At 49.2% G+C, this 27,647-nt stretch overlaps 1 protein-coding gene across 1 annotated transcript in view; it reads right to left on the reverse strand.

Annotated features, from left to right (window-relative positions):
- The window catches only part of GSG1L (GSG1-like), a 95,968-nt gene that overhangs the window by 13,612 nt on the left and 54,709 nt on the right, over nucleotides 1-27,647 (reverse strand). The window contains exons 4-5 of the mRNA XM_011933462.1: nucleotides 22,928-23,095; nucleotides 1,795-1,865 (exon numbers count right to left, since the gene is read on the reverse strand). Of these exons, the coding sequence (XP_011788852.1) occupies nucleotides 1,795-1,865; nucleotides 22,928-23,095 (239 nt within the window). The remainder of the gene's footprint in view (nucleotides 1-1,794; nucleotides 1,866-22,927; nucleotides 23,096-27,647) is intronic.

A 27,647-nucleotide genomic window follows, 5' to 3' on the forward strand; every position in this document is an offset into this window, starting at 1 on the left:
AGATTGGGGGTGGAGGGAGGGCTGTGAGGCTGGGATTGGGTGTTGGGGGAAAGCTGTGGACACTGGGATTGGGGGTGGGGTAGAGGGGTTTTGCCATTTCCTCTGACACTGAGAACTCTCATTCTTAATTCCAGGGATTGCTTTTAGGGCCACAGTACCTTGACTCTTTCAGTGACAGGGACCTTCACCCAGGCCCCCAGATTCCCCTAATACAAGCCCCAAGGCCTCTTTCCACTCAGGGTTTCCTGCCCATTCTGCAAGGAGCCTGGGGAGACTCACTGCCAAATAAGGGAGCTGAGGACATTCTGGAATGCACCAGGATTCTCAGCCTCTATCCCTGCTGTGTGCTTCCCAAGCCCCTCTCTGATGATTTCTTCACTCTGTTATCCCTGCAGCAGGAGTTCTCCAAACACATCCATCCCCTGGTTTCTGATCCCCTCTTCCAGGAAGCCCTCCATGCTAGCACAGACATGAAACAATGATGTGTGAACCCACGGTTCACTTCAGCACCGTATCCTGCCCCTCACAGGCCAAAATTGGGCTTTCTTTCCTCTCCTCTTCTCTAACAAGGCCTCCTCCCAAGCTTCTTGGTTCACCACTGTTTCCTCCCCACTAGCAGAGCCATTTCCCATTCAGTTACTAAGATCACAGGATTTAGAATCAGACAGACTTGTGTTTAAATCTCTGCCTTCTTAGTTTGGATTCCCCAGCAGCAGACCCACATCTAAGAATTTGAATGCCAGTGATATATTTACAAGGAACAGGGAAATTGGGCAGAGAGGAAAAGTGGGACAGGGACGGGAAAGGAGAGCCACTAAACCTGATGATCACTGACTCTTTATCCTACAGAGAAACTGCAGAGCACATGCCTCAGGGGATCCCACTCCAGGGTGAGGGAGCTGGGGTATCTACACACCAACTTCCCTGGCACTCCTAGGCTTCTACGGGTGGAAGTGGGGAAGCCTCCAGGCACAGAGATGCAGATACAGATAGATGCCACTGGAGCTTCCTAAAGGTCTGAGAGAGGTGGCCAGGGCACTGACAGTGTCTGCTATGACTCCTCTGCCAGTGACTAGCTAAGCTATGTGACCTTGGGCAAGTTACTCCACCTCTCTGAGCCTTAATTTCCTCATCTGCAAAGTCTAGGCAACAAGCCCAGCTGTAGGGGCTGGGGGTAAGCAAGGATATGAGATCAGGCAAGAAAAGCCGTTAGTGCAGAGTGGGATGGGGCGGGGAACACGTGGTGGGCATTCAGCAGGCTCAGCCGAGATCTGACCATTTTAACTTTAATCTTACCTTGGTTCTTCTCTGCTTTGCTTTCTGATCCTGACATTTGTTTTTTGAGCAGTGCCCTAGATTCTGCCTCATGGTGTGCCCCACAGCAAAGTGTTTGAAGTGAACGCATCTAAGCTGCCAAGAGCATCCACAGCTCAAACGACTCCCGTCCACAGTCACCTCCCTGCCTCGGCTCCTTCTAGCCAGGACTGTCCTCCCTCAGGCCAGTGGCTAACTCAGGCCTGGCCTTGAGCTGGGTTTTCCCTGCCTACCTGGAACTCCAGTCTCTTCCTTCCTTTCTTAGCATCCCACCCCGACTGGGAAAGCTGTGGGGAGAGCTGCGTGCAGGCGCTTGCTACCCTGAGACACCAGACTCAGTTTCCTCATCTGTAACGTGTTTGTGGGAGAATGCAGGGTGCAGTGGGGGGTCGGGGCTGGCCTGACTCATCTCCAGGGATTCTTTCTCCTCTGGCAGCCCACGAATCTGTCGTAGGAGGTACCCACAAACAGGCCACTTACGGGCAGGGTATCTCTCATGGCGGCAGTCTAAGTGAAAGTCCTCCTCCTCGCTCCCGTCCCTCTTCTCCATCCTGGAAAGAAAAAAAAAAAAAAAACTGGGTAGGAAAGAGAAGGATGAGTGGGCAGAGACCCAGGATCTGAAAAAGTGCAGTCTTCCCTTCTTTGGAGAACATTTTGCAAAGTAACTTTCCACCTGCCGCCCTGCGAGATTTTGACCACAACCCCGTGAGATGGGCATCATTACTCCCATTCTATTGATGAAGAAACTGAGGCTTTTGGAAGCGATGTGACCAACCCAGTGCCATGTAGCTGACCAATTAGAGGCAGAATAGAGAGGCAAACCCATCATTCTGTCAAAAAGAGGAGCATCAATTATGTGCGAATGGTATATCACAAAAGATGTTTACAGTTTCATTTGTTTTCAGAATTATACATTGAAATGCACAGAAATTATTTTGGCAGAATATACACCAAAAGGTTAATGGTGATTATCCCTGCATAATGAATATAGGGAATTAACTCTGGAGGCTTCTTTTTGACTACTTTATTTTCTGATGGAGGGCAACAGGCTTTTATTCGCTAAGCAGCACTTTTTTTCCCCAGAGACAAGGTCTCACTCTGTTGCCCAGGCTGGAGTGCAATAGCACAATCGGAGCTTGCTGCAGCCTCCAACATCCTGGGCTTAAGCAATCCTCCCACCTTACCTTTCCCAGTAGGTGGGACTACAAGTGTGTGTTACCACATCCAGCTAATTTTAAATTTTTCTATAGAGATGGGGTCTTGCTGTGTTGTCCAGGCTGATCTCAAACTCCTGGCTTCAAGGGATCTTCCTGTGTCTGCCTCCCAAAACGCTGGGATTATAGGCATGAGCCACTATGCTTGACTCTGGGAAGCATTTCTTAACTATATTAAAACACACCCGTTCTTTTGTTTGTTTGTTTTTGACACAGAGTCTCGCTCTGTTGCCCAGGCTGGAGTGCAGTGGCATGGTCTTGGCTCATTGCACCCTCCATCTCCCAGGCTCAAGCGATTCTCCTGCCTCAGCATCCCAAGTAGCTGGGATTACAGGCACCCACCACTGCGCCCAGCTAATTTTTGTATTTTTATTAGAGACAGGGTTTCACCATGTTGGCCAGGCAGGTCTCGAACTCCTGACCTCAGGTGATCCACCCACCTCAGCCTCCCAATAAAACACTTTCTAAAGATAATTCTGCATACTATCAAAGCCCCGGTCTCCCAAATTCTGGCACAGTGTTCTTTCCCACCAACAACTGCAAGAGCTTCTCAGTGTAGTTTCTCTCTCCTCCATCATCTCAGGGTTGCAGTGGTCCCAGAGAGGTGCAGAGAGCCTCTGAGGGGTGGCAGCAGAGGAGAAGCATGGAGCAGAGGCTGCTGAGGACCTGGACAGTGGAGGCAGGCGCCTGGCCTCTGACACAGCTCCAAACTTAGACCCTCACACGCGTCCCACTGATGGCTGGGCCTGAGAATGGGTGGGGCCATGTTTCCTCATTGCACACATGCATTTGTAACCCAGGTAAATTCCTGAGCTCCACACAGTCCAGTCCAAAGGGGCATCACATTATAGAAACACAATCTAATCCTCTCAAGTAAGAACAACTCCAGACTGGGCGTGGTGGCTCATGTCCATTTTCCTAGCATTTCGGGAGGCCAAGGCAGGAGGATCACTTGAGGCCAGGAGTTCAAGACCAGCCCAGGCAACATAGCAAGATCCTCATCTCTAGAAAACATCAAAAAAGAAGGCAGTGCATGCCGGAGTGGTGGTGTGCGCTTCTAATCCCAGCTACTCAGGAGGCTGAGGCAGGAGGATTGCTTGAACCCAGGATATCAAAGCTACGGTGAGCCATGCTTACACCACTGCACTCCAGCCTGGGCAATATAGCAAGAACCCCATCTCTAGAAGAAATTAAAAAATAAGCCAGCACATGTGGTGTGGTGGTGTGTGCCTCTGGTCTCAGCAACTGTCTGGGCTGAGGTGGGAGGATTGCTTGAGCCCAGGAAATCGAGGTTGCAGTGAACTGTTATTACACCACTACACTCCAGCCCAAGCAACAAATGAGACCCTGTCTGAGAAAAAAAAAAAAATGCCCAATCATTATTGTCTCTCCTAAAGCACACAGTAGGTGCTCCCACCCACACCGCTTGACATCTTTCCTCCATCCCTCTCTTTTCTCTCACTTGTCTTGCAGCTGTCCTAAAATCTCTCACTCTGTCTTTGTCTCATTTTCAACACTTCCCCTAAACCCTCTTCAGTGTCCTTGGTGTGGCATTTTCCCTTTTCCCCACCCTGTCTGTCTTTCCACTGCTATCTCCTCTTCTCTCATGCAAGGAAGGCTCAATCCTTTCCAAAGTAAATGCCCTATCTCTGTTCCCTGACTCTTCCCATCACCTCTTATTCCTAGTTGCACATCCAGGAAGCCTGAGCTGAAGGAGAAGACAGGGGGAAAGTGAGAGTGACAAGCTAGCAATGCCAAAGTATCCTTAGTAGAAGGGAGAGAGATACTCATATATTGATAATCGCCAATCATTCATTCATTCATTCGCTCATTCACCAGGAACTTCCTGAGGACCTTCTCTGTTGGCACCAGATGCTGTGTGGAGGACAGAAATGTCTATTTCATAACCTCTGCCCTCAGAGTTCTTACAGCCTAGTAGGGAAGACAAGCTTGCACCCTAGTTAGAAAACGGCAGATGAGGCTGGGTGTGGTGGCTCATGCCTGTAATCCTAGTGTTTGGGAGGCTGCAGTGGGCAGATTCCTTGAGCCCAAGAGTTCGAGACAAGCCTGGGCAACATGGTGAAACTCTGTCTTTACAAATACTAGCTGGGTGTGGTGATGTGTTCCTCTGGTCCCAGCTACCTAGGAAGCTGAGGTGGGAGGATCACTTGAGCCCAGCAGACAGAGGTTATAGTGAGCCATGATCTCATCACCTTACTTCAGCGTGGGTAACAGAGTGATACCCTGTCTCAAAAAGTAAAAAAGGTCAGGCATTGAATAACACTACACAAGGACTGTCTGCACCAAGGGGCTGAGGCTATACTTCCCAGGGAACATACTCTGAACATTTTCTGCTTATAAATTTTGCCTGTAGCCTGGGTGTCCCTAGACACCAAACCAAAGGCATGCGTGTTGATGCCATAGAAAGACAAATTTCAGTTCAACAAAAGGATAATGTCTTTTTCTTTTTAAGTCTTTTTTTTTTTTTTGAGATGGAGTCTCACTCTGTTGTCCGGGATGGAGCACAGTGGTGCAATCTCAGCTCATCGCAACCTCCTCCCCCTGGGTTCAAGCAATTCTCCTGCCTCAGCCTCTCAAGTAGCTGGGATCACAGGCATGTGCCACCACACTCAGTTAATTCTGTATTGGTAGTAGAGACGGGGGTCTCACCATGTTGCGCAGGCTGGTCTCGAACTCCTGACCTCAGGTGATCCACCCACCTTGGCCTCCCAAAGTGCTGGGATTACAAGCGTGAGCCACCGTGGCCGGCCCAAAAAAGTCTTTTAATAAAAACATCTTGGCTATTTTCCTGATAACACAAGCTTGTTTCAAAAGCAAGCAAACAAAGAAACCTCCAACACCATAGAGACAGCAAAAGTCCCCCTATAATCACATCTACATGTAATGAAATCAACATTGTTAGCAGTTTGGTTTTTTTTTTTTTTCAGAATTAATACTTTTTCTACACAAACAGACTCAAATTAAACATATTTTTGAACCCAATTTTCTTTTTAACTATCCAGAAATTTTTCATTTGAGTACACCTAGATCTCACTCACCTTTTTTTTTCTTATAGTTGTATATAAAAGAATAATTAATATTCAATACCTCCATTGGTAGACATTTAGGTGTTTCCTCATTTTTGTTGACTCTTCCAAATAATGGTGCATGTGGTGAGTTTCCATCAGCAGAGGTGCTTAGGACTAGAGTATCAACAATCATGAAGTCTTAACTGAACTCAAACATTAAATGGGAAGGTGGACCAGATAACAGCCCCATCCTCACCCCAGAACACCACCTCCCTGGCCATATCCAGCACCTCTAAGTCAACAGAGGCCAGTCCTATTACATAAAGGGCTTCCAACATCCTCCTGCTTTTCAGAGCCTTGACCTTGAACCAACCCCTCCATCCATCCTCGGCTCCCAGTTCTCCTGGTTTCTTTTCGTTGTTATTGCTATTGAAATGGAGTCTCGCTCTGTCGCCCATGCTGGCATGCAGTGGTGTGATCTTGGCTCACTGCAACTTCTACCTCTTGGGTTCAGGCAATCCTCCTGCCTCAGCCTCCCAAGTAGCTGGAATTACAGGTGTGTGCCACCATGCTTGGCTAATTTTTTTATATTTTTAGTAGAGATGGGTTTTTGCCATGTTGACCAGGCTGGTCTCAAACTCCTGACCTCGGGTGATCCACCCACCTCAGCCTCCCAAAATGCTGGGATTACAGGCATAAGCCACCATGCCTGGTCTCTCCTGGTTTCTTCTCTGAAGTCTCATCTTCCTCCAGGCCTCAAGCTGGGCACCTCCTTGGCTTCTGCTGGGAGCCTCAGCCTTGGGAAGTGGGGCCCTATGAGCAAAGGGGCCGATGTCTAAGGAGATAGTCAGTCCAGCCTGGCACAATACCTTCCCTCCCTCATCACCCAAGCCTTGCTGCCCAGAACCCCCCACTCAACAGCTGACATATCCAGTAACACCTGCCAAGGAGAGACCCAGGCCTTGTGCTGGGCTTGGGGGCTGCAGGGACCAGCCAGAGAGACCCCTGCCCTCAAGGATGTCCTGTTAGTTTAATCCATACACAAATAACCATGGCTTCATGTGCTAAGTTTCAGGCCAGGAGGATATGAAGAAGGTTGGCAGGGCCGATAATTATCTAGTCCAGGGGTTGATGAACCTTTGCTGTAGAGGCTCAGATAGTAAATATGCGAGGCTTTGCAAGCCATATGCTCACAACTACTCAACTCTGCCCCTGCCGTGAAAGCAGACGTAGACAAGATAGAAACAAATGGGTGTGGACAGCAGCGGGTGGTGGGCGGGATTCGGCCTGTGTGGATGGCGTGTGAACGCCTGGTCAAGCCCAGTGGTTCTTGCACAGTGAAGCCACCACAGGAGTTTTTAATTACGGGAGGTGGGGAGCAGGGCTGGAATGTACAGCCCGGGTTGAAAACCACTGGTGCAGGGACCAGCGGAGGCTTCTCGGGGTGGTACTGTTTGAGCTGCACCATGAAGGCCATAGGAACAGCTCACTTCCTTTTTATTTTTATTTTTTAAATTATTTATTTATTTATTTATTTATTTTTGAGGCAGAGTCTCACTCTGTCATCCAGGCTGGAGTGAAGTGGCAGGATCTCAGCTCACTGAAACCTCCGCCTCCCAGATTCAAGCTATTCTTCCGCCTCAGCCTCCCCAGTAGCTAGGACTACAGGCATGCACCACCACACCCATGCTGCCCGTTTTGAATTTTTAGTGCAGACGGGCTTTCACCATGCTGCCCAGGCTCGTCTCCAACTCCTGACCTCATCTGATCCACCCACCTTGGCCTCCCAGAATGCTGGGATTATAGGTGTGAGCCAGCGCACCCGGCCAGCTTTGAATTCTTTTTAACTTGTATTTTAGATTCAGGTACGTGTGCAGGTTTGTTATAGAGGTAAATTGCGTGTCACAGGGGTTTGGTGTACAGATTATTTTGTCACCCAGGTAATGAGCATAGTACCTGATAGATGGCTTTTTGATCCCCTCCCTCCTCCCAGCCTCCACCCTCAAGTAGGCCCTGGTGTCTGTTGTTCCCTCTATGTGTCCATGTGTTCTCATCATTTAACTCTTACCTACATGTGAGAACATGCAGTATTTGGTTTTCTGTTCCTGTGTTAGTTTGCTAAGGATAATGACCTCCAGCTCCATCCGTGTTGCTGCAAAGGACATGATCTCATTCTTTTTTCTGGCTGTGTAGTATTCCATGGTGTGTATGTACCACATTTGCTTTATGCAGTCTACCACTGATGGGCATTTAGGTTGATTTTATGACTTTCCTATTGTGAATAGTGCTGCTGACCTACTCACATCTAAGAGAGGAAGCTGAGCTCCAAGCCTGGACCTGCCCATCTTTCTATGATGCAGTGTTGCCATTCTGGAAAGAGCTGGTTTCCTTGCACAGACTTGAGACTGTCCACCAGATTCAGCAAGGAAGACACCAGATCTGCAGAATCTGCAGGGTGTTGGCCGCCCTCTGGGCCTGGCTAGGGCTTGGCAGTGGTTCTGGGCAAGGGCTGAGTGCCCCCAGTGGCGGGGCTCCCTGGCAGGAAACACAGAGCGGACAAGTGTAGGCTTTGGGCACAATGAGACCTTGGGCCGTGGAGTGAGGAAGAATCGTGGTTGAGCTCAGCTCTGCTATTAACAGGCAGCATGACCCTGTGCAGCTCACTGGGCCACTCTGAATCTCAGTTTTCTCATGTGTGCACTGGGCATAATACCTGTGGTCATTTCACGACAGTAACAACCACTGCCACTGCCTCCCTGGTTGTTGTAAGGACTCAAGCCCAGGACCTGCCACAGAAGACAGGCTCAGAGCGTGTTCACTACTGCTATTTTTAAACTTCTCTAATAGTCTGATAGTCTGCCTTCCCTAATACATTTTCTTTTTCTTTTCCTTTGAGCCAAAATCTCACTCTTTCACCCAGGCTGGAGTGCAGTGGCACAATCATATCTCACTGTAACCTTGACCTTCTGGGCTCAAGCAATCCTCCCACCTCACCCTCCCAAGTAGCTGGGACTACAGGTACACACCACCACTCCCAGCTAATTCTTTCATATTTTGTAAAAACAGAGTCTCACTATATTCCCCAGGCTGGTCTCGAACTCCTGGCTTCAAGTGACTCTCCCACCTTGGCCTTCCAAAGAGCTGGGATTACAGGCGTGAGCCACTGTGCCTGGTCCCCTTAATACATTTTCAACTCAGAGAGAAGGATGGGGTTTCTCTCATTCTATGCTTGTAGCCTCAGGGTCTAGCACAGTATATGGTACAAAGTATTGCAAATAATGCAAGAAAATTAGCCAGGTGTGGTGGTGGGTGCCTGTAATCCCAGCTACTCTAGAGGCTGAGGCAGGAGAATCACTTGAACCCGGGAGGCGGAGGTTGCAGTGAGCCGAGATCACGCCATTGCATTCCAGCCTGGGTGACAGAGGGAGAACACATCTCAAAAAAAAAAAAAAAAAAAAAAGGAAGGGAGAGAGGGAAGGAGGAAGGGAGGCAAGGGAAGGAGGAAAAACAGTTTGAAGCTAAGAGCAGTCCACAGGGGAGGTAGCCAAGGGTCATCAGCAATGCTGATGAATCCTGTTGAAAAAGGAGCAATGTTAAATGTCACTAGGTGACAATTTCCTTTGATCTGAACTGTAATTTCCTGCAAGAAACATTATGCATTTTCTGAAGACATGAAGACAGATTAACTTTTTTTTTTTCTTTTGACAGGGTCTCACTCTGTCACCCAGGCTTGTGTGCAGTGGTACAATCATAGATCACTGCAGCCTCCACCTCCGGGCTTCAAGGAATCCTCCTGCCTCAGCCTCCTAAAGTGCTAGGATTATAGGCCTGTGCCATTGCACCCAGCCAGATTTGCTTTTTAAATTAGATGGTAGTGGTGTAAGAAACATCCACTGATATGGTTTGGATATTTGTCCCCTCTAAATCTCATGCTGAAATGTGATACCCAATGTTGGAGGTGGGGCCTGGTGGGAAGTATTTTGGTCCCTCATGAAAGGCTTGGTAATAAGTGAGTTCTCATTGGTTCAGGAGAGAGCTGGTTGTTTAAAGGAGCCTGGCATCTCCACCTCTCTCTTGTTCCTTCTCTCGTTGTGTGATGTACCTACTCCCCCTTCTATCATAAGTAAAAGCTTCCTGAGGCCTCACCAGAAGCTGAACAGATGCTGGTGCCATACTTCTTGTAGAGCCTGCAGAAACACAAGCCACAAAAACCTCTCTTCCTTATAAATTACCCAGCCTCAGGTATTCTTTTACGGCAATGTGAAATGGACTAACACACCCACAAATCTAAATAAGGTCCTTGAAGGGCTGATGGGGGTGCTTGGTGTGAAACAGTGCTCAGAGCTGGTATCAGGTGGAACCGGGCACCCCAGACGTGTCACATCTCTCCAGGGGTTGGGGCAGTGGCTCCAGTATTCACCAGCCCTGTGCTTGGACAAGTCTTGATTTTCTCATCTGATAAATGGGCACAAAATGTACCTATTCTTCTGGTTGTTATAAGAATCAAACTAATTCTTAATGTAAACCATGCTGGATAATATAGGTAGATCCAGTCTCTACCAAAAATTAAAAAAAAAAAATTATCCAGGTGCTATGGCACATGCCTATAGTCCCAGCTACTTGGGAGGCTGAGGTGGGAGGATCACCCAAAGATGCTGCAATGAACTATGACTGCGCCACTGCACTCCAGCCTGGGTGACAGAGCGACACCCTATCTCAAATAAATAAAACAATAAATAAATGTAAATCTCAAGCTATTTAGAGCAGTACTGGGAACACTGCCTGGTGCTTGCCATTATTATCATCATGTTATTATTACTATTGCTACCATCGTCATCCTCACCTCTTTCTGATCCTGTCACTCTGTGATTGCATGTTCAGCCCTACCTCCCAGTTCCAGAGGCAGAAGATATGAACTACTGTAATGCACTATCCAGTGACCCCTCCCCAAACACACACCCTTTCTTCCATTCCAGCGTTTACAGCGGTCGCTGTCATTGCCTCGGGAAAGGGATATTTTGCAAGAAGCAGAGGAAGGGCTTCAAAGGTATCAAAAACCTCTGAATTCACGGCAGGCAAAACTGACAGGAGGTCACGGCACTGCCCTTTGCCCCAGAAGAGACAGAGTTCCCCAAACTGGGGACTCTTTAGTTCCAGAGCAGGAGCTAACTGGGAGTCGATGTTGGTGCCTAGAAAGACAGAAGAGCCCCAGGGAAAGGTGACAGTGACAAAGGTACCTGTTCAGACATGAACAGCACCAGCCCCATTTCCCAGGTGGGAAAGTTGAAGCGAAGATAGATTTGTAACTTTTGCCTGGTTTCTTGGTAGCCTGGCTGCCCAATACAAAACAGAGCCCTGTTTCAGTGTCTGTGAACTTCCGTGGGGTAAATACTCCCACCGTGGCTGAACTGAAGGGACCTCTGTGACGTCACTGAATGTGGAGCTGGGAGGAGATTTGCACAATGGGCCTTCGTGGGCAGTCCCGGTAGCTCCAACCCTGCAGCTGGCTTGTGGCAGGGCTGAGGTCTGAGCTTGGGTTTATGATTCCTGGAGCTGCAGCGAGTTGCCACTGCACTCTGCGGACTCCCAGCAGGCAGGGGATTCCCAATCAGACCCACCTCGGACAGGCCTGCATTGTGAGGTCCTCATGGAAAGTGGGGCTGGGGGCCCTCCATCACTGGCTCTGCCAGAACTGCTGCAGAAGTGTCGGAGGTGACTGTGCCATCCCACAGTCACTGTTCCCAATAGTCCAACATAGTCTGGGGTCTGAAGGAGGCTGGGCATTTGTTCTTTTTAACAGAAGAGGTGGGCGCAGGCGAGTGATGGAGCTGGGAGGCTCTGAGGACACTGAGGGAGGGTTTCAGGGAGGACCAGAACTGACATCTCACTAGGAGGCCACGCTGTACCTGCTGGCTTGATTCCAGGGACGAACGTGGCCACAACAGCCAGGGGAATCATCAAGGAGCCTATCAGGCCCCATCTCTGCTGTGGCAGGGATGGGTACCGTGTGCCCTGGGGCCTCCCCAGCCTCCACTGCCTCTGCTCCAGGCTCTCATCCCCTGGCATGTTCTCCACCCCATATGGCTCCATCTGTGCCATCCTCAAAGCCAGCCCCTCTCTCTCTGGCCCCAGACCGGCTGTTTCCCAAATATCCAGCCACTGCCTTGTATGAATTAACAGCCTACATGCTGTGCTTCTGCAACTATCTGTGATAAAGGACTAAGACTCTCCCAATCCCCTTAATTTTCTTCTCTTTCTTAGACATGGGGTCTTGCCCTATTGCCTAGCCTGGAGTGCAGTGGAGCAATCATAGCTCACTACGGCCTCCAATTCACGGGCTTAAGTGATCCTCCACCCACCTTGGCCTCCTGAGCCACTGGAATTATAAGTATGTGCCAATATGCCTGGCTCCCACTTAATTTTCAATCTGTTTTGAACGAATTTTTTTCATTAAAAAAAAATGAAAAAAAAAATGCATACAAAAGGCAAGCATGGGTGTCTAGCAATGTCAATTTGTTATGAAAGCTTCCATTTATTTCAATTTCTGTCCTTACATCACGAAGGATGTTTGCAAATGGGCAATGGTCCAGGGACCACACTTTGAGTAGCACTGTTCTGTAAGGCCCTTTTTTCTCCTCTGGCCTTGGTTGGCTACGTCCACCTCCTGATCCCATGACTGGGGCTGCACCTGCTCTATCCTCCAGCCCGGTACTTCACAAATTTAAAGGTGCTCCAAGATCACCCGAAAAGCTTGTTCATATAAAGTCTCTGATTCAGCAGGTCTCAGGTGGGATCTGAGATTCTGCATTTTGAGCAGGCTTCCAGGTGAGGTCAATGCTGCTGGGCCCAGGCTTTGGCCAGGTGAGGGGCTTAGCCCAGCCCAGGCCTCCCGTCCTCTCCCCATGGTCCTGGTGGCAAATGGCCATGATCAAAGATCCAGCCACCTCCTTCCTGCCTCTGAAGCTCCCTCCAGCTGGTAGATATTTAAAAGAAAGCATGAGAGTTCAGGGAGTAAACATTCCTTCCAGATGTTCTTTTCAGATGTTCCTCTCACCACCCTCTGATAATTTTTTCACTTCAAGGACCATCTCCTGTTTTCACCTCCCCGTGCACGGGTGCTGGCTGACGATCTGATCGCAGGAGCCGCGTGAAAGTTCTGAATCTCCACGGTGCCATCTCCAGTTTCTGGGCACCACGTTCCTCTCAAGAATGAATGGCGATTTCAAAGGACCCCAAAACCGAGTGACGGCGTGCAAGGTATTACCGAGAAGTAAATTTCAAGCAGTGAAGACAGATGGATGAGATGGAGCTGTGATTGAACACGTCTCAGAGGCTAAACATCTAAGAAACAGTCACAGAGGACAAAGAACACATTGATTTTTAAATAAGCAATTCACAATGGAATGAAAAATGGAATTAAAAGGAATTTTGGGCAAATAAATGACCAGGTAGTAAATTAAGATTCCATAACATCACGTCAAAAAGATCATTGCAAGTTAGGGGGAAATAAATGGGTTTTTAAGAAAGACTCTTTTTCTCTTTTCCCATTTTCTGAGTAAATATCATCATGATATAAAACATTTGGAAAATAATACAGAAGGAGATAAAGCCATGCGCATGTCAATGCTTTAGCTTGATCTTTATGTGTAATTTACAGTTTTGTCTCCTGTTTCTCCAATATCGGGTTTTAAAAAGGGACCTCAGCCAGGCGCAGTGGCTCACGCCTGCAATCCCAGCACTTTGGGAGGCTGAGGTGGGTGGATCACAAGGTCAGGAGTTCAAGACCAGCCTGACCAACATGGTGAAACCCCGTCTCTACAAAAAATATAAAACAAAATTAGCCGGGCATGATGGCGTGTGCCTGTAATCCCAGCTACTCGGGAGGCTGAGGCAGGAGAATCGCTTAAACCTAGGAGGCAGAGGTTGCAGTGAGCTGAGATCACACCACTGCACTCCAGCCTGGCGATGGAATGAGACTCTGTCTCAAAAAAAAAAAAAAAAAAGACCTCTAGATATTAACACCTTGAGGTTTCTTTGGTTATTTCTAGAATCGCATGGGTTAGTAATGATTACTATGATTACTTGGCAATACAAATAATCACTGGCATAGTGGTAGCCCCCACCCCAAAACCCCATCCCCATCTTTGACAACCCCTAAGGAGTCCTTCCACCCATAAAGGCCCCATCGACAGCACGAAACCTCCTGACCAGACTTATCTCAGAAGTCTCTTTCGGCACCCAGATGACACCGGGAGGGAGAACAGATGTGAGGATATCTGAGGCATGATGCTGCCCAGCTTGGCAGGGAAGACGGTAGGGAAGGTGTCAGGCAGCACTCCAGCAGAGAGAAGAGTGGGTCAGAGCTGCAGAGGCCAGAGCAAGGCCAGGCTGGGGAGCCATGGACCCTCAGGGGATGCTGCGTGCAGGGGAAGGGCCCTGGGGTACACAGTGGGACTCTGAAGTTGTGATGAGGAATTGAGTCTTTATCCTGAGAGCCACGGGAAGCCACTCCAGTGTTTTAGGCAGAAAGATGGGGGTCCCGTTACCCTGATGACTTTAGCATATTGAGGAGGCATTCCAGCTTCTGGGGTGGGAGCAGTTTATAGGGGACAAAAATGGGTGTGCAAAGACCACGAAGAAAGTTGCTGGATTCACCCAGGTAAGTCCTGTTGCAGCCACAGACTAGGATGATGGAAGTGGAGACAGAGAAAAGAGAAGGAGACATAAAGAGAAGGCCCTGGGCTTGTGGTGGTCAGGAGGGTCATGTGTGGTGAAGAAGAAGCAGGGGCGTCCATCAGGACTACAGTTTTCCAGCTTGCACAAGCAGAGCCACTTATGGAGGGAAAGACGGAAATAAGATTGCATTTGGGGGTGTGAATATCATGAATGAGTCTTGGACATATTGATCTGAGGTGCCTTTGAGAATCCAAGTAGAAACAACAAGGAAGCAACCGCGTATGGCATCGGGTGGAGTGGAGTGGATTCTTCTAATATGGGAGCCCTCGGCCACGTGGCCACGGAGGATGAGGAGCTTCATGTCACAGAAAGGAAGAGAGCCCTGTAGGGAACCAGCGCACAGGACCAGGAGAAGTGGCTGTGGGAGCCGAGGAGAGAGCGATTCAGGAGGCGGGTGGGTGCCGTGCCAGGCTGCTGAGAGCTGCTTCGTGGAGTGAGGGGGTGGGAGCCAGATTGGAGGGGGCTGGACAGTGAGTGGGAGGTGAGGATGTGGAGACAGGCCCTTCACAAAGCTCCCCCACAGCAAACAGGAGAGAGAGAACAGGAGCCATTGGGGCATGCAGTTGACATGCCCATCCCTGCTGAGCCAATCCCGTGAATGTGTAAGGAGCCAGGTTGAGGTCACCCCTTCCCTGTGCACAAACCACTTTTGTCCATGCTGGTTGATCTTGCAGATCTGAGATCTGATGGCTTTGCATTGGGCTGGGAGTGCAGCGAGCACTGGCATCAAGGAAGGGGGCTTTGGACGGTTCCTACTCCATCTCCTCTCTTTTAGAAGATAAATGCATCCCAGTGATAGACAGATAGCTGCTACTACCAGCCCCCAGCCCCAGACACCATGGGAGGAGAAGAGAATCAGAGACCCAGGCACAACTCCCACTGAGGCGTTCACTCTCAAATCACACCAAGTCGCTTAGATTTTCCTAAATGTGCTTCGTGTGTCGGCCCCTCCTGGCCTTTGCTCATTCTGTTCCCTGTGCCTAAAATAGCCTCCCTCACCCACTGCCGATCTGTCTGGTGAATTCTGCATGAGTATTGAAAAACTCAGCTCAGTGGTCTCTTCTGTGAAGCCTCTTCTTTTTTTTTTTTTGAGATGGAGTCTCGCTCTGTCGCCCAGGCTGGAGTGCAGTGGCGCGATCTCGGCTCACTGCAAGCTCCGCCTCCCGGGTTCACGCCATTCTCCTGCTTCAGCCTCTTGAGTAGCTGGCACTACAGGTGCCCGCCACCACGCCCGGCCAATTTTTTTTGTATTTTTAGTAGAGACAAAGTTTCACCATGTTAGCCAGGATGGTCTCGATCTCCTGACCTCGTGATCCGCCTGCCTTGGCCTCCCAAAGTGAGCCACTGTGCCCAGCCTCTGTGAAGCCTCTTCTATCCTCTACCTCCCACTGGGGTGGGACTGGCCCCTCCTGCCCGAAGCCACTTCCGGGAGACTCGATTGTGGCACCCAGTGCACTTTGCTCTGGTGTGAGCAGGGGCTGTGAACTCAAGTGTTTCAGCCTGTTGTTGCCATGCGGGAACAGGGGCCCAGTGTGGCCAGATCTCTGCTTTGTCATGAAAAGACCAAAACCTTGATTTTTGATTTCTTGCTTTTTTTTGTTTTGTTTTGTTTTGTTTTTTCTTTTTAGATTCAGGGGTACATGTGCAGGTTCATGACATGGGTGCATTGCATGATGCTGAGGTTGTGCTTCAGCTGATCCCATCATCCAAACACTGAGCATAGTACCCGATAGGTGGTTTTTCAACCCTTGCCTCCCTCCCTCCCCGCTCTTGCAGTCCCCAATGTCTGTTGTTCCCGTCTGTTTGTCCATGTGTACCCAATGATTAGCTCCCACTTATAAGTGAGAATATGCCATATTTCTTTTTCTGTTCCTGCAAAACCTTGATATTTTAACATGAAATTTCGTGATTTTTAAAACTCAGCCTAAATTTAAGAATTTTGAAACCACCACGCAAGCCAAACAAAATACATCTGCAGGCTAGATTCTCCAAGGACTACCATTTGCCGATTGCTACAGGCCCCCTTTTCAGGCACGGAGTGTATCTTATTTGCCCTGCACAGAGGGAATTCTCTAACGGGGGTGGGGGGAGGGGGGTGGTGCGGAGAGAGGGGGGCGGTGCAGGGAGAGGGGAACCCCAGCTTTGTTTCCAGAAACGTAATTGTATCATTTCATAAAGTCCTCACAACAAAGCCTCGAGGCAGGCATTAGCTCATTTTCCAGCCAGGAAAACTGAAGCTCCAAGAGGTGAAGCGAGTTACCTGGGGACCCACAGCTAGTAAATTGCAAAGTTAATTCCAACCCTGGTCTGTTTCTTCAGGTGTACCACAAGGGCTGAATGCATGAAGTCAGCCAGGCACTCAAACAGTGTCTGCAACAGGGGGCACTGCATAACTTTCTACTATACTTAATAGAATTAATACTGTTTGTTTGTTTGGTTGGTTGGTTTGGTTTTTCAAGACAGGGTCTTGTTCTGTCGCCCAGGTGGGAGAGCAGTAGCGCCATCATAGCTCGCTGCAGCCTTAACCCCCTGGACTCAAGTGATCCTCCCACCTCAGCCTCGCTGAGTAACTGGGACCACAGGCACATGCCACCACTCCCAGCTAATCTTTTAATATTTTTGTAGAGACAGGGTCTTGCTATGTTGCCCAGCCTAGTCTCGAGCTCCTGGACTTAAGTGATCTGCCCGCCTCAGCCTCCCAAATGCTAGGACTACAGGAGTGAGCCACCAAGCCTGGCCTAGTGTTGTTAATAATTAATACCATAATTTATTGAGCCTCTGTGGTTCTAGGTGCTGGGACGGAGTGGAAACCAGGAAAAGCAGGCTCCCCGCTCTCGTGGAGCGTGCACCGAAACAGGCCAGACATAAACACGAAAATAAATAAACAAGTAATTTCAGAGAGTCCTACGTGGTACAGAGGGAGGTTCAAGGGTCCCAGGAAGGAAGATCTGCCCTCCCAAAAAGCTCTGGGGGTTTCCGTCCCCCACACAGTGCCACATTCCTGAGAGAGGCGGGTCGCTCATTTGGCACAGCTGAATTCCCTCTGGGATCCAGTCCAACAGGTCTCATTTTCCTCCACACATTGGTAAACCAGATCTGAGCATTACGTATTCAAGAAAGCCCCAATCTGCAAATATTTACCTTTCGTTCAGCAGCATCTGACCCTCCCCTCGGGAGGCCCAATTAAGACAAACGAGGGGACAACAGGCAGGGTGATGCTGGGAGGATTTAATTCCAGATGTTTCTCAGGGGTGGGGCAGGAATTGGGGGGTGCAGGCTCTCCAATCCAGCAAACCCAACACATGTGCATACTGGCCCTTCCACATGACCATGTGCACACACGTATGCACACGCACACATGTGCACACACACATACATGCACACACACACACATAACATGCCTTTCTTCTACAGCTCTGAAAACCATATCCAATCTGCCAACTGCTCCTCAGCCATGCAACTGGCTCTTGCAGACGGTAATCCAACAGGACGTGGGGGGTGGGGGTAGGGGCAGGAAAGGGACAGTTTAATTCCTTCCAGTCCATCAGCCCCCACAGGGCACCACCTTGTCCCTGGTCCCCAGGAGGACAGCAGGAGAGACTTGGATGAAATGGGCTCCAGACAGGCCTCTCCCACAGATGGGAAAGGTGGGGGCGTGAGGGAACCCACGCGCTCTGGCCCACAGAGTGCATCACCCCAGAAACCCACACACGGTCTGTCTCTCACCTCACCTGCCCCTCCCACGATGAGCTCCTCAGCCATGGGACTACCCTCTCTCCGACTGTGTGCCCAGGTCCTAGCTCAATACCCAGCAGAGACAGTTGACCAGGGCTGAGAGGCCACACAGCACAGGGAAGGACTATGTGGTCTGGGCTGAAATCCCAGCTCTGGCATTCACCAGCTGTGTGACCTGGGACAAGTTGCCCTCCCTAAATGTGCCTCCATTTGCCATCTGTAAAATGGGGGTGACAATAACACTTAGACCTAGAGGGGCATTGCAGAAATTAGCTGAGTCACATCTAAGGTATTTAGAGGAGGGCCTTATACAGGGCCAGAGATAATAACATGATTATTAGCCACGCTTTGAAACACCCTTGCCATCTCCACCCTAAGCTGGTCATGACCAAGCTCATGCTTCACTCTGGGGTCTGGTGAGGGCATGAGGAGCAGAAGGGGCAGGAACTCACACACACAAAGCCCTCCACGTGCCAGGCACTGGGCGTGGCACGTCACGTGGGTTTTCAAATTTGAGCCTCCCTGAGACACGAAGAGCTCTGGACTCTCCCATCCTGGGTCAGAGGAAACAGGCTCAGAGGGGCTCGGCGCCTCACCCCAAATTACATAGCAGCAAAAAGACAGACTTGGAAAACTCACTCCAAACCCCTGCTCTTTCCATAGCACCCTCTGTCCCCCACGGAGGAGAAGGAAACCTGGGCAGGTGGCGCCATGGATCGCCTTCCCTTGAGTCCCTGGCTGCGGCTCCAGGGATGCTGGCCACTGTAGGATGTCAGCCCTGCATCTGAGCCACGCCGAAAACCTATGCAGGCATCTATGTGCTTTGAGCTCTTTGTAGGGAAGGCACAAAAGCGGGGAAAGAAATAGAACAGCCTGGCTAAGCTGAAATGCTCTCCTCAGAGGGGAAGGGAAATAAAATTTGATGAACCTCTGCATAATGTTCAAGTTATGAATGTGTAAAGTGATACTCCGCACATATGCTGGGAAGAATTCATCTTGGGGCTGAGCTGTTAGGAGCCATTGGAACTGGGGCACCAGCAAACAGCAGCTTCTTGTTGATGGGGTACGGAGAGGTCCTGTCTTCTGCCTCAGCAAAACAAGGTGCGTTTTACCCACAGATGCCGCAGGAGGTGAATCTCCGTAGCAGGGGTGGCAACTGACCGCAGTGCTAATGGGACAGCTTTGGACATCTGGTTGCTTATGTGTCTACTGCAAACACTTGCTGAGTGCCCACTCGGGGCCCTGGGCCAGGCTGGGCATTGCCACCATCCACAGTCTCGGACGAGGTGAGCCGCGTGCCAGGTTAGCCAGATCTTCCTGGCCGCTGCTGCCTGGCCCGGGACTGAACACCTGGCCTACACCGGGAGATCACATCCTCTCTCCTGGGGCTTTGGCATGGAAGTGCTGGGATGCTGAATCAGCGAGATGATGGTGGAGATGGAAATAAAAGAGCATGAGGGAGCCAGGGCTGAAGCTTCCAAAGACAAGAGTCTAGTCCAGTCAATCACCAGAAAACCCTGAATGAGCTCCTAGTAGGTGCCTGGCCCAATTCTAGGTGCCTGGTTCACAGTGGGAAACAAGATGGTAGAGGTCTTCTATTCCAGAGCTCACAGTCTGCAAACCGGCAAACAAATAAAGAAAATCCTGGCAGATGGTATCAGGTGCTATGAAAAAATAGAAACGGTGCCAGGCATAGAGGCTCATGCCTGTAATCTCAGCACTTTGGGAGGCAGAGGTCAGAGGATTGCTTGAGGGTGGGAGTTTGAGGCCATCTGGGGCAATCGATAGCAAGACCCCCATCTTTACTAAAAATGAGAAATATTAGCCAGTCATGGTGGCGCATGTTACTTGGGAGGCCAAGGTGGGAGGATCACTTGAGCCCAGGAGGTCAAGGCTGCAGTGAGCTGTGCTTGTGTCACTGTACTCAGTCTGGGTGACTGATATGGTTTAGCTGTGTCCACCCAAATCTCATCTTGAATTGGACTTCTCGTAATCCTCATCTGTCATGGGAGGGATTCAGTGGGAGGTAATTGAATCATGAGGACAATTACCCCTATACTGTTCTCATGATAGTGAATTCTCATGAGATCTAATGGCTTTATAAGGGACTTTTCCCCACATTGCTCGGCACTTCTCCTTGCTGCCGCCATGTGAAGAAGGACGTGTTTGCTTCCCCTTCTGCCTTGCTTGTAAGTTTCCTGAGGCCTCCCCAGCCCTGCTGAACTGTGAGTCAATTAAACCTCTTTCCTTGATAAATTACCCAGTCTCAGTTATGTCTTTACTAGCAGCATGAGAACGGACTAATACAGCAACAGAGTGAGACCCTGTCTCCAAAATACAAAAAATAGCAACGAGCTAGAGTATCTAGGATAAGGTTGTGGGGAGTGTGTGTTTAGACCCAGTGATTAGGAGAGGCCTCACAGGAACATCCTGAGGCATGGTCAGTAGAAAGGTCCCTAGGTGGGGATGCACTTGGAGTGCCCGAGGGATGAAAAGGAGGCCGATGTGGCTGGGGAAAGACACAGTGGCAGGCTGAGAGAGGGGCCTGTAACAGTCAGAGTACCTGTGTGGGCCTCCCCACCGCATGGGCTGCCATGCTTCTCTGCTGACTGAAGCCCTCCCAAGTGCCCCACAGGGAGTCCAGCTCCTCAATGCTGCCCCACCCTGTAGCCTCCTGTCCCTTTCCCCCTCCTCTGCTGAGCGCTGAGGATGTGCAGTGATACCTTCCCTGCCACCGAAAGGCGTTAATGCCCGTCTCCTTCAGCTCCCCCGGAAGTAGGCCCTGTGATAAGGATTTGGGTACAGCTAGTTTTCTTGAGGGGAGGTGGTCCCAGGAACTATGGGTAGGGAAGAGGGTAACTGCAACACGGAAGGGACGGAGCCAGTAGAGGATGTGATAACGGCTGATCCCTGCTAAGGGCACCTGGAGACCAGTCCCATGGCAAAGCGTGCCCCAGGCTGTTTTGCAACCAAGGGTGGGAAGGTGAGTCTTTATCCCCCAACACCCACCAACTCCTGACAGCATCAGTCTCCTGGGCATTCCAGTAAGCCCCACGTGTTGGGCAAAGCAGATTCTGGGGTCAGAGAGGGTCCTCAAGGCTGAGAGTCACGTGGACTTGTGAGAAGCCCCCAGCCTGCGCATGAACTGCAAGTACTGAGCAGATCTGTCCAGGGTATAACAGCACCTGCATGGGCTCGAGCAGCTGCCTGAGTTGAATCCTGGGGCTGCCTCTTGCATCTGGGTAGCCTGATTCTGAGGCACTGCCAGCTCTGATTTTCTTCATTCTAGGAAATAGGCACACAGACCTGGGCCCCAACTCCCCCTCCATCACTGTGCAACCTTACATAAGTGTCTTAACTTCTCTAAGCCTCAGTTTTCCTCATCTGTAAAATGGGGTTAATAGGCCTAACTGCATAGTGAAACCTTAAGGATGAAATGAAATGCCTGGGCACAGGGCCTGGCACACAACATGTGCTCCATAAACGGCAGTTATGATGGTTGACTCTGACTTAGGGTTGCTGTTCTACATCCCCTGTCTCAAGAGGAGAGACTGGGAGCATAGGGACCCCAGGCCAGATTGGCCATTCGTGGGTACCTCTAGATACTGCTACTGATTGGGATAGGCCTGGGAGACAGACAGAGCTCAGAGAGAGTAAAATAGGCTGTGATTCTTCAAGGCCTGCCACAAACACAGGCACAGCAGCTCTAGGGATGTGGGCTGAGCTAAAGAGGGCAGCAGCCCCTGACAGCCCAGAAGAGACTGGAGCAGCTAGCACGGTGTAGATTGGCACTAGGTTGGAGAGTGGCAGTGGTAGCTGGCCCATAGGAGCAGTTCTGGGTGAAGCCAGGAGAGCAGTACAGAGTGAGGTGGATACAGCAGTAACAATGAACTCACCCCTTGGAGGGAGGGCTCAGCAATTTCAGGTTTCAGGCTGCTGATGCTCTCTCTGAGTGGCTTCATCAGAAGAAGGTGTCTGGGAGGAGTTCTGCCTAAGGATATCTCCAGCTTCTGAACTCCTGAAATTCATCCAGCCAGCCATCTGCCTGTCTGTCCTTCCACTCATACCTACTCATCTATACCTCTGCCTACTTACTTATCAATCCGTTCATCCAGCCATTCATCCATCTACCCACCCACCCACTCACCCATCCATCCATCCATCCATCCATCCACCCACCTACCCATCCACCACTCATCCATCCATCCATCCACCAGTCTGTCCACTTGTCCATCCATCCATTCACCTACCTATCCACCCTATCCACCCAGTCATCCATCTAACCATCCATCCATCCATCACGTATCCATCCACTCACTCATCTATTCATCCATCCATTCATCCAGCCATCCATCTACCTACCCATCCACCCACTCACCTGTCCAGCCATCTATCTATCCATCTACCCACCCACTGTTTATTGTCACCTCCTCTACTCCCAGCTGCACTCTGAAGACTCGGGTGATTACATGTAGTTCCTGACATTGAGAAGCCATCCTCCTCCTGCAGCCATCACCAGTCGCACAGCTGGGTCCTCTTTTCACTCAATGCCATGACAGAGCCCAAGAAGGAAACCTTGGTTCAGCTTCTTTATCTCTTTATCATGGTTCCAAGAAGCATAGGACCTAATGGTAAATGCTCAAACTTGGTTCCCTTCTGGGTTTCTAGTGCTTTGATCACATAAGCCCAAAGCAACCTCATGATCCATAAAACATTAAAATATCCCAGAAATTCCAACATAGTGATATCCAAACTCTGCCTTCGTCCACCTCCCCCCCTCCATAACCTCTCTGTCATACCATTCACTCCAGTTTTCGACTGGGGCCCGGTGACCACTGAGGCCAGGCCATGGGCTTCAGAGTCCCCGTGGTGGCCAGAGGTAACCCCCTGTGCACTGACCTCTCCCGGAAGTACTTGATGGCCTCAGGGTCTATGAAGGTCGGCTCCTCCCGGTAGCCCTGCTCAAAGACCTTGCGCTTGTGCCGGAACTCAATGACCGTCTTGGTGTAGGAGTTGAGCGTGGTGACAGAGGCTGCCATGCAGCAGGTAAATGAGCCCCACGCCAGGCTGCCAAGAGATCAGGAGAGAGATGCCATGGTGAGGGTGGGTGAGGGACAAGAAAAATCCCACACCCACCAAACATTCATTCATCCCTGCACAGCTGCTTTTTCCGCTGGTACCTAAGCAGGCACTGCCATAGAGAAGGGTAAGACTTGGTCCCTGCCCCACTCACAGTCTGGGAGACAGAGAATTATCTGCACACTGTGATGCAGATGTAACAGAGTTCATTATGGGCAGGCAAGAAGAGAGTGAATCATTCTGTCCAAGGGGGCTGGCATCAAGGAAAGTTACCCAAAATACAGCGACACTTATGCTCGGCCTGGTAAGAAGAGCGAGAGTTGGTCAGGGGAAAGGACATTCCAGGAGAAGGAATAGTGTGTACAAAGGCATGGAGGCATCAGACAGCAGGGAATGTTCCACAAACTGTGGGAGGTTTGGGGAGCAGAAGTAAGGATGCATGAGATTAGTTGGAGTTGGTGATGGAGAAGGAGATGGGGGCAGACATCCTAAAAACTCATTTTTTATGAAAGTTAAGTTACCTTTGTTCATGTATGACCCCGGGGAAAGATGCGAACCCTTTCTGTTTCACACTCCTCATGACTATTTTTTTTTAAAGACAGGGATTCACTCTGTTGCCCAGGCTGAAGTGCAGTGGTGTGATCATAGCTTACTGCAGCCTCAACTTCCTGGGCTCAAGTGATCCTCCTGCCTCAGCCTCCCAAAGTACTGGGATTATAGGTATGTGCCACTGTTCCCAGTACCTCACGTCATTGTAATGGACAATAGCATTACCTCATAGGGTTGTTGCAAGGATTAAAGGAGATGATCCACTAAAACTATCTTAGAATAGTGTCCGGCACATAGTAGGCACTCAAGAAAGTCTTGCTGTCATTATTATCATTAATATTAACATCCTCACTACCCACTTCCATATGATTTGGCTTGTAAACTCTCCCCCTGAGAGATGAGGTTATAATGAATGACCTGCTTGGCTCTCTCCTCCACAACTTTCTCTACAGCTGGGACTTTTGGCAGCCCTCCTTTGATGTACATGCTAAGCCCAGCTCAATCGTGGAGACTTTGTCCCATCCACAGTTGGAAAGGTAGGAAGGGTGGGGTAGAGCTAGGAGACTCAACTGACCCAGTTCCAGCTCCAGAAATGGCCTGTCTGATTCCTCTGATCAAGACTATGCATTCAACATTTAGTACCAGGAGTGGGGTACCTGCCTGGCCTCAGTTACATCTGGCCTGGTTCCTGGATCCCTATTCTTCAGTCTCTGCCTTGGTAACTGGTTTCCTCCAAATCAGGGACTCAGTTTTGTTGTTCCAATCCTGCATTGCCTGGGAGCTCCAGGCCTCCCCTGATGCCAGCCCACCCAGCTGGTCTGTGAACATCATCACCACCCCTGCATCCCTCATGGTCAATGAAGCCCACTGCCTGCACCCACTGCTTTTCCCTTTGACAGCCCCTGAGCACCCCAGAAGGAAAGCAAGGAAAAAATCTGAGGACTCAGCCTTTCTCAAAGAGATCCTCAAAAGGATCATCTGTTTCCCTTAACACCAAACCCATCAATAGATTTCCTGTTTCTTTCATGCTAAGGAGCTGATGTAGATCTTCCAGAAGCCCTGAGTGTCTGTGATAGACAGTTTTAGGGCATCAACCTGGCCCCTCTAAGAGCTTCCCTTTCCATCAAAGTGTCCGGCATGTTACTCACCAACCCCCACCATTCATAGATGACCAGTCAAGGGCTGACCATCTGGCCAAAGCTGGTCCAATCAGATACTCTCTCCCGAGCAACAAAGCTGAAGATTCTACTTCAACCTGGGATATCTCTTTATGCTAGCATGATAGAAACTCAGAACCCGAGGATGGAGAATGAACAAGTAGGCTTTTTCTGGATTCCATGAGTATGGAGTATGTTGGTGTTGCCTGATCATAAGCCATTCTTCCTTTTGGTAACTGCACTCCGATTCTGTTAAGGGATCACTCCTTCCTTCTTCTCAGGCCATTAGGTTTGTGTGAGGCTGGCCCCAACCCCAACCTCTATGTGAGCACATGACCGCAGTCTGGCTAATGAAAATGCTGCTTTTCTCTGGCCATAGTAATTGGTTGGGGGTGGGCATGTGACCCAAGTCAGGTTCATGAGACTCAACCCCTGAATTTGGCTGAAGCTACTGGGAAACAAAGCTCATCTTTCTTCTGTGGTGCTAAGCTGGTGGGATTTGAGCCAAGAGTTGCTGGGGACCCTCTTGCCACTACCCAGCCTGAGAATGAAATTGACCCCAAAGAAAGCAGAGCCATGAAAAGGGGCTTGATCCCTGAGCTGAAGCCATCGTCCCTGAACTTTTCAATCATGGAAGTCTCAATTCCTTTCTTTTTAATTTTGTTTTCCTTGACTTTTTTTTCTACCCTGAAGCCAGTTTGAATTGGGGTTTGGTCATTGGGAACCAAAGTTATCATATGTTTACTTGCTATAAATTATCTTCTTTTGCATGAGTTAGTTTTGACACGAATTTCTAGTCTTTATGGCCAAGGATCTTAAGGGTGGCCAAGTCTGACTCAACCCTGATGTCCCAGTCAGGGAACGGAGCAGGGTATTCTCAAACTAAAGGCTTGAGCAAAAATACCTTTCAGGAGTGGTGGAGTTCAATGACTGAGTGTGTGGAGGGAGCTTCGCTGGGGAGGGAAGGGGTTTGCTAGAGCCCAGGGGCCCCAGAAACAGATGATATGGGGTGGAGCAGAGCCAGACAGTCAATGGCTGGACAGGTGCAAAGTCAGACTGAGCTAGAAGAAAAGCCTACATCCCCGCCTTTCCATCTACTTTACATGCAAGATCTTTTTTCAAATAACATGTCACCCTGAGCTTGATTCCTCAGGCTTTCCGCATCCCAGCCCCATGGTCTCTTTTCCACTCCTCAAAAACCCAAACTCGTTCCCAGCCCTACCTCCCCCATTGCCTTCCCTCCCTCTGGAATCCCTGGACTTTCCCAGGCTCTTTGCCCAGCTGGTCCCTTCTCACCGCGTCACCCCTTCCTCAGTGGGCATTTTCTGTCTACTATTTCTAAGAAGCCCCCTCTCCATCATTCTATATCACATGCCCCTCTTTAGTTTCATCACAACCCTCATCACACCCTGTAATTCTCTTTATCTTTTTTCCTTTCATTTGTTTACTCTTGTTTTTAAATTTTTCCTTTTGAGATAATTACAGATTCACAAACAGTTGTAGGAAATGATATATAGAGAGAACCCATGTACCCTTTAGCCAGTTTCCCCCAATGGTAAACTCTTGCAAAACTAGTGTAATACAATATTACAATATCACAAGCAGGATATTGACATTGATACAGTCAAAATACAGACCAAGGCCGGGCACAGTGGCTCACGCCTGTAATCCCAGCACTTTGGGAGGCCGAGACGGGCGGATCACGAGGTCAGGAGATCGAGACCATCCTGGCTAACACGGTGAAACCCCGTCTCTACTAAAAAATACAAAAAACTAGCCGGGCGCGGTGGCGGGCGCCTGTAGTCCCAGCTACTTGGGAGGCTGAAGCAGGAGAATGGCATAAACCCGGGAGGCGGAACTTGCAGTGAGCTGAGATCCGGCCACTGCACTCCAGCCTGGGTGACAGAGCGAGACTCCATCTCAAAAAAAAAAAAAAAAAAAATACAGACCAAGGATCTCTTCTGTGCCATTTATAGCTACAGCCATTTCCCTCCTGACCTCCCACAAATCCTGTCAGCCACCTGTTCTTCATTTCAACAATTTTACCTCTTCAAACACTTTACATAAATAAAATCATACAGGAGTATGTATGGGATTGGCTTTTTTTCACCCAACATAATTATCTGGAGAATCATCCAAGTTATTGTGTGCATCAGTAGTTTGTTCCTTTATATTGCTAAATACAGTATTCCTGCCAGCAATGTATGAGTTTCTCCACATCCTCATCAGAATTTAGTGGTGTCACTATTTTTTATTTTAGCTATTCTGATAGATGTGTAATAATATCTCATTGTGGCTTTAATTTGCACTTTCCTAACAGCTAATGGGGTTGAACAACTTTTCATTTGTTTATTTGCTATCTGTATATTCTCTTTGGCAAAATGTCTATTGGTGTTTTTTGCCCACTTTCTAATTGGATTGTTCTGTTGTTGTTTCATATTGAGTTTTTAGAGGTCTTTATATATCCTAGAGATTAGTTCTTTGTCAAAAATGTAGTTTACAAATATATTCTCTCAGTCTATAGCTTTCTCTTAAACCTCTTAATAGGGTCTTTTGCAGACCAAAAATATTTAGTTTTGGTGAATTACAATTAACCCATTTTTCCTTTTATGTGTTTGATATCAAATATAAGAACTTTTTGCCTAGCCCTAGATTCCAAAGATTTTCTCTTATTTTTCTAAAGGTTTTACAGTTTTACATTTTATACTTAAATCTGTGATCCATTTTAAATTAATTTTTGCAAGTGGTGTGCAGTTTAAAGTAAGGCTGATTGTTTGTCTTCGCCAGTGAATGTCCAATAGCTCCAGCACTATTTGTTGAAAAGGCCATTCCCT

The sequence above is a fragment of the Colobus angolensis genome, unplaced genomic scaffold (genome assembly GCF_000951035.1).
Source record: "Colobus angolensis palliatus isolate OR3802 unplaced genomic scaffold, Cang.pa_1.0 Scaffold128, whole genome shotgun sequence".
NCBI classification, from domain to species: domain Eukaryota; kingdom Metazoa; phylum Chordata; class Mammalia; order Primates; family Cercopithecidae; genus Colobus; species Colobus angolensis.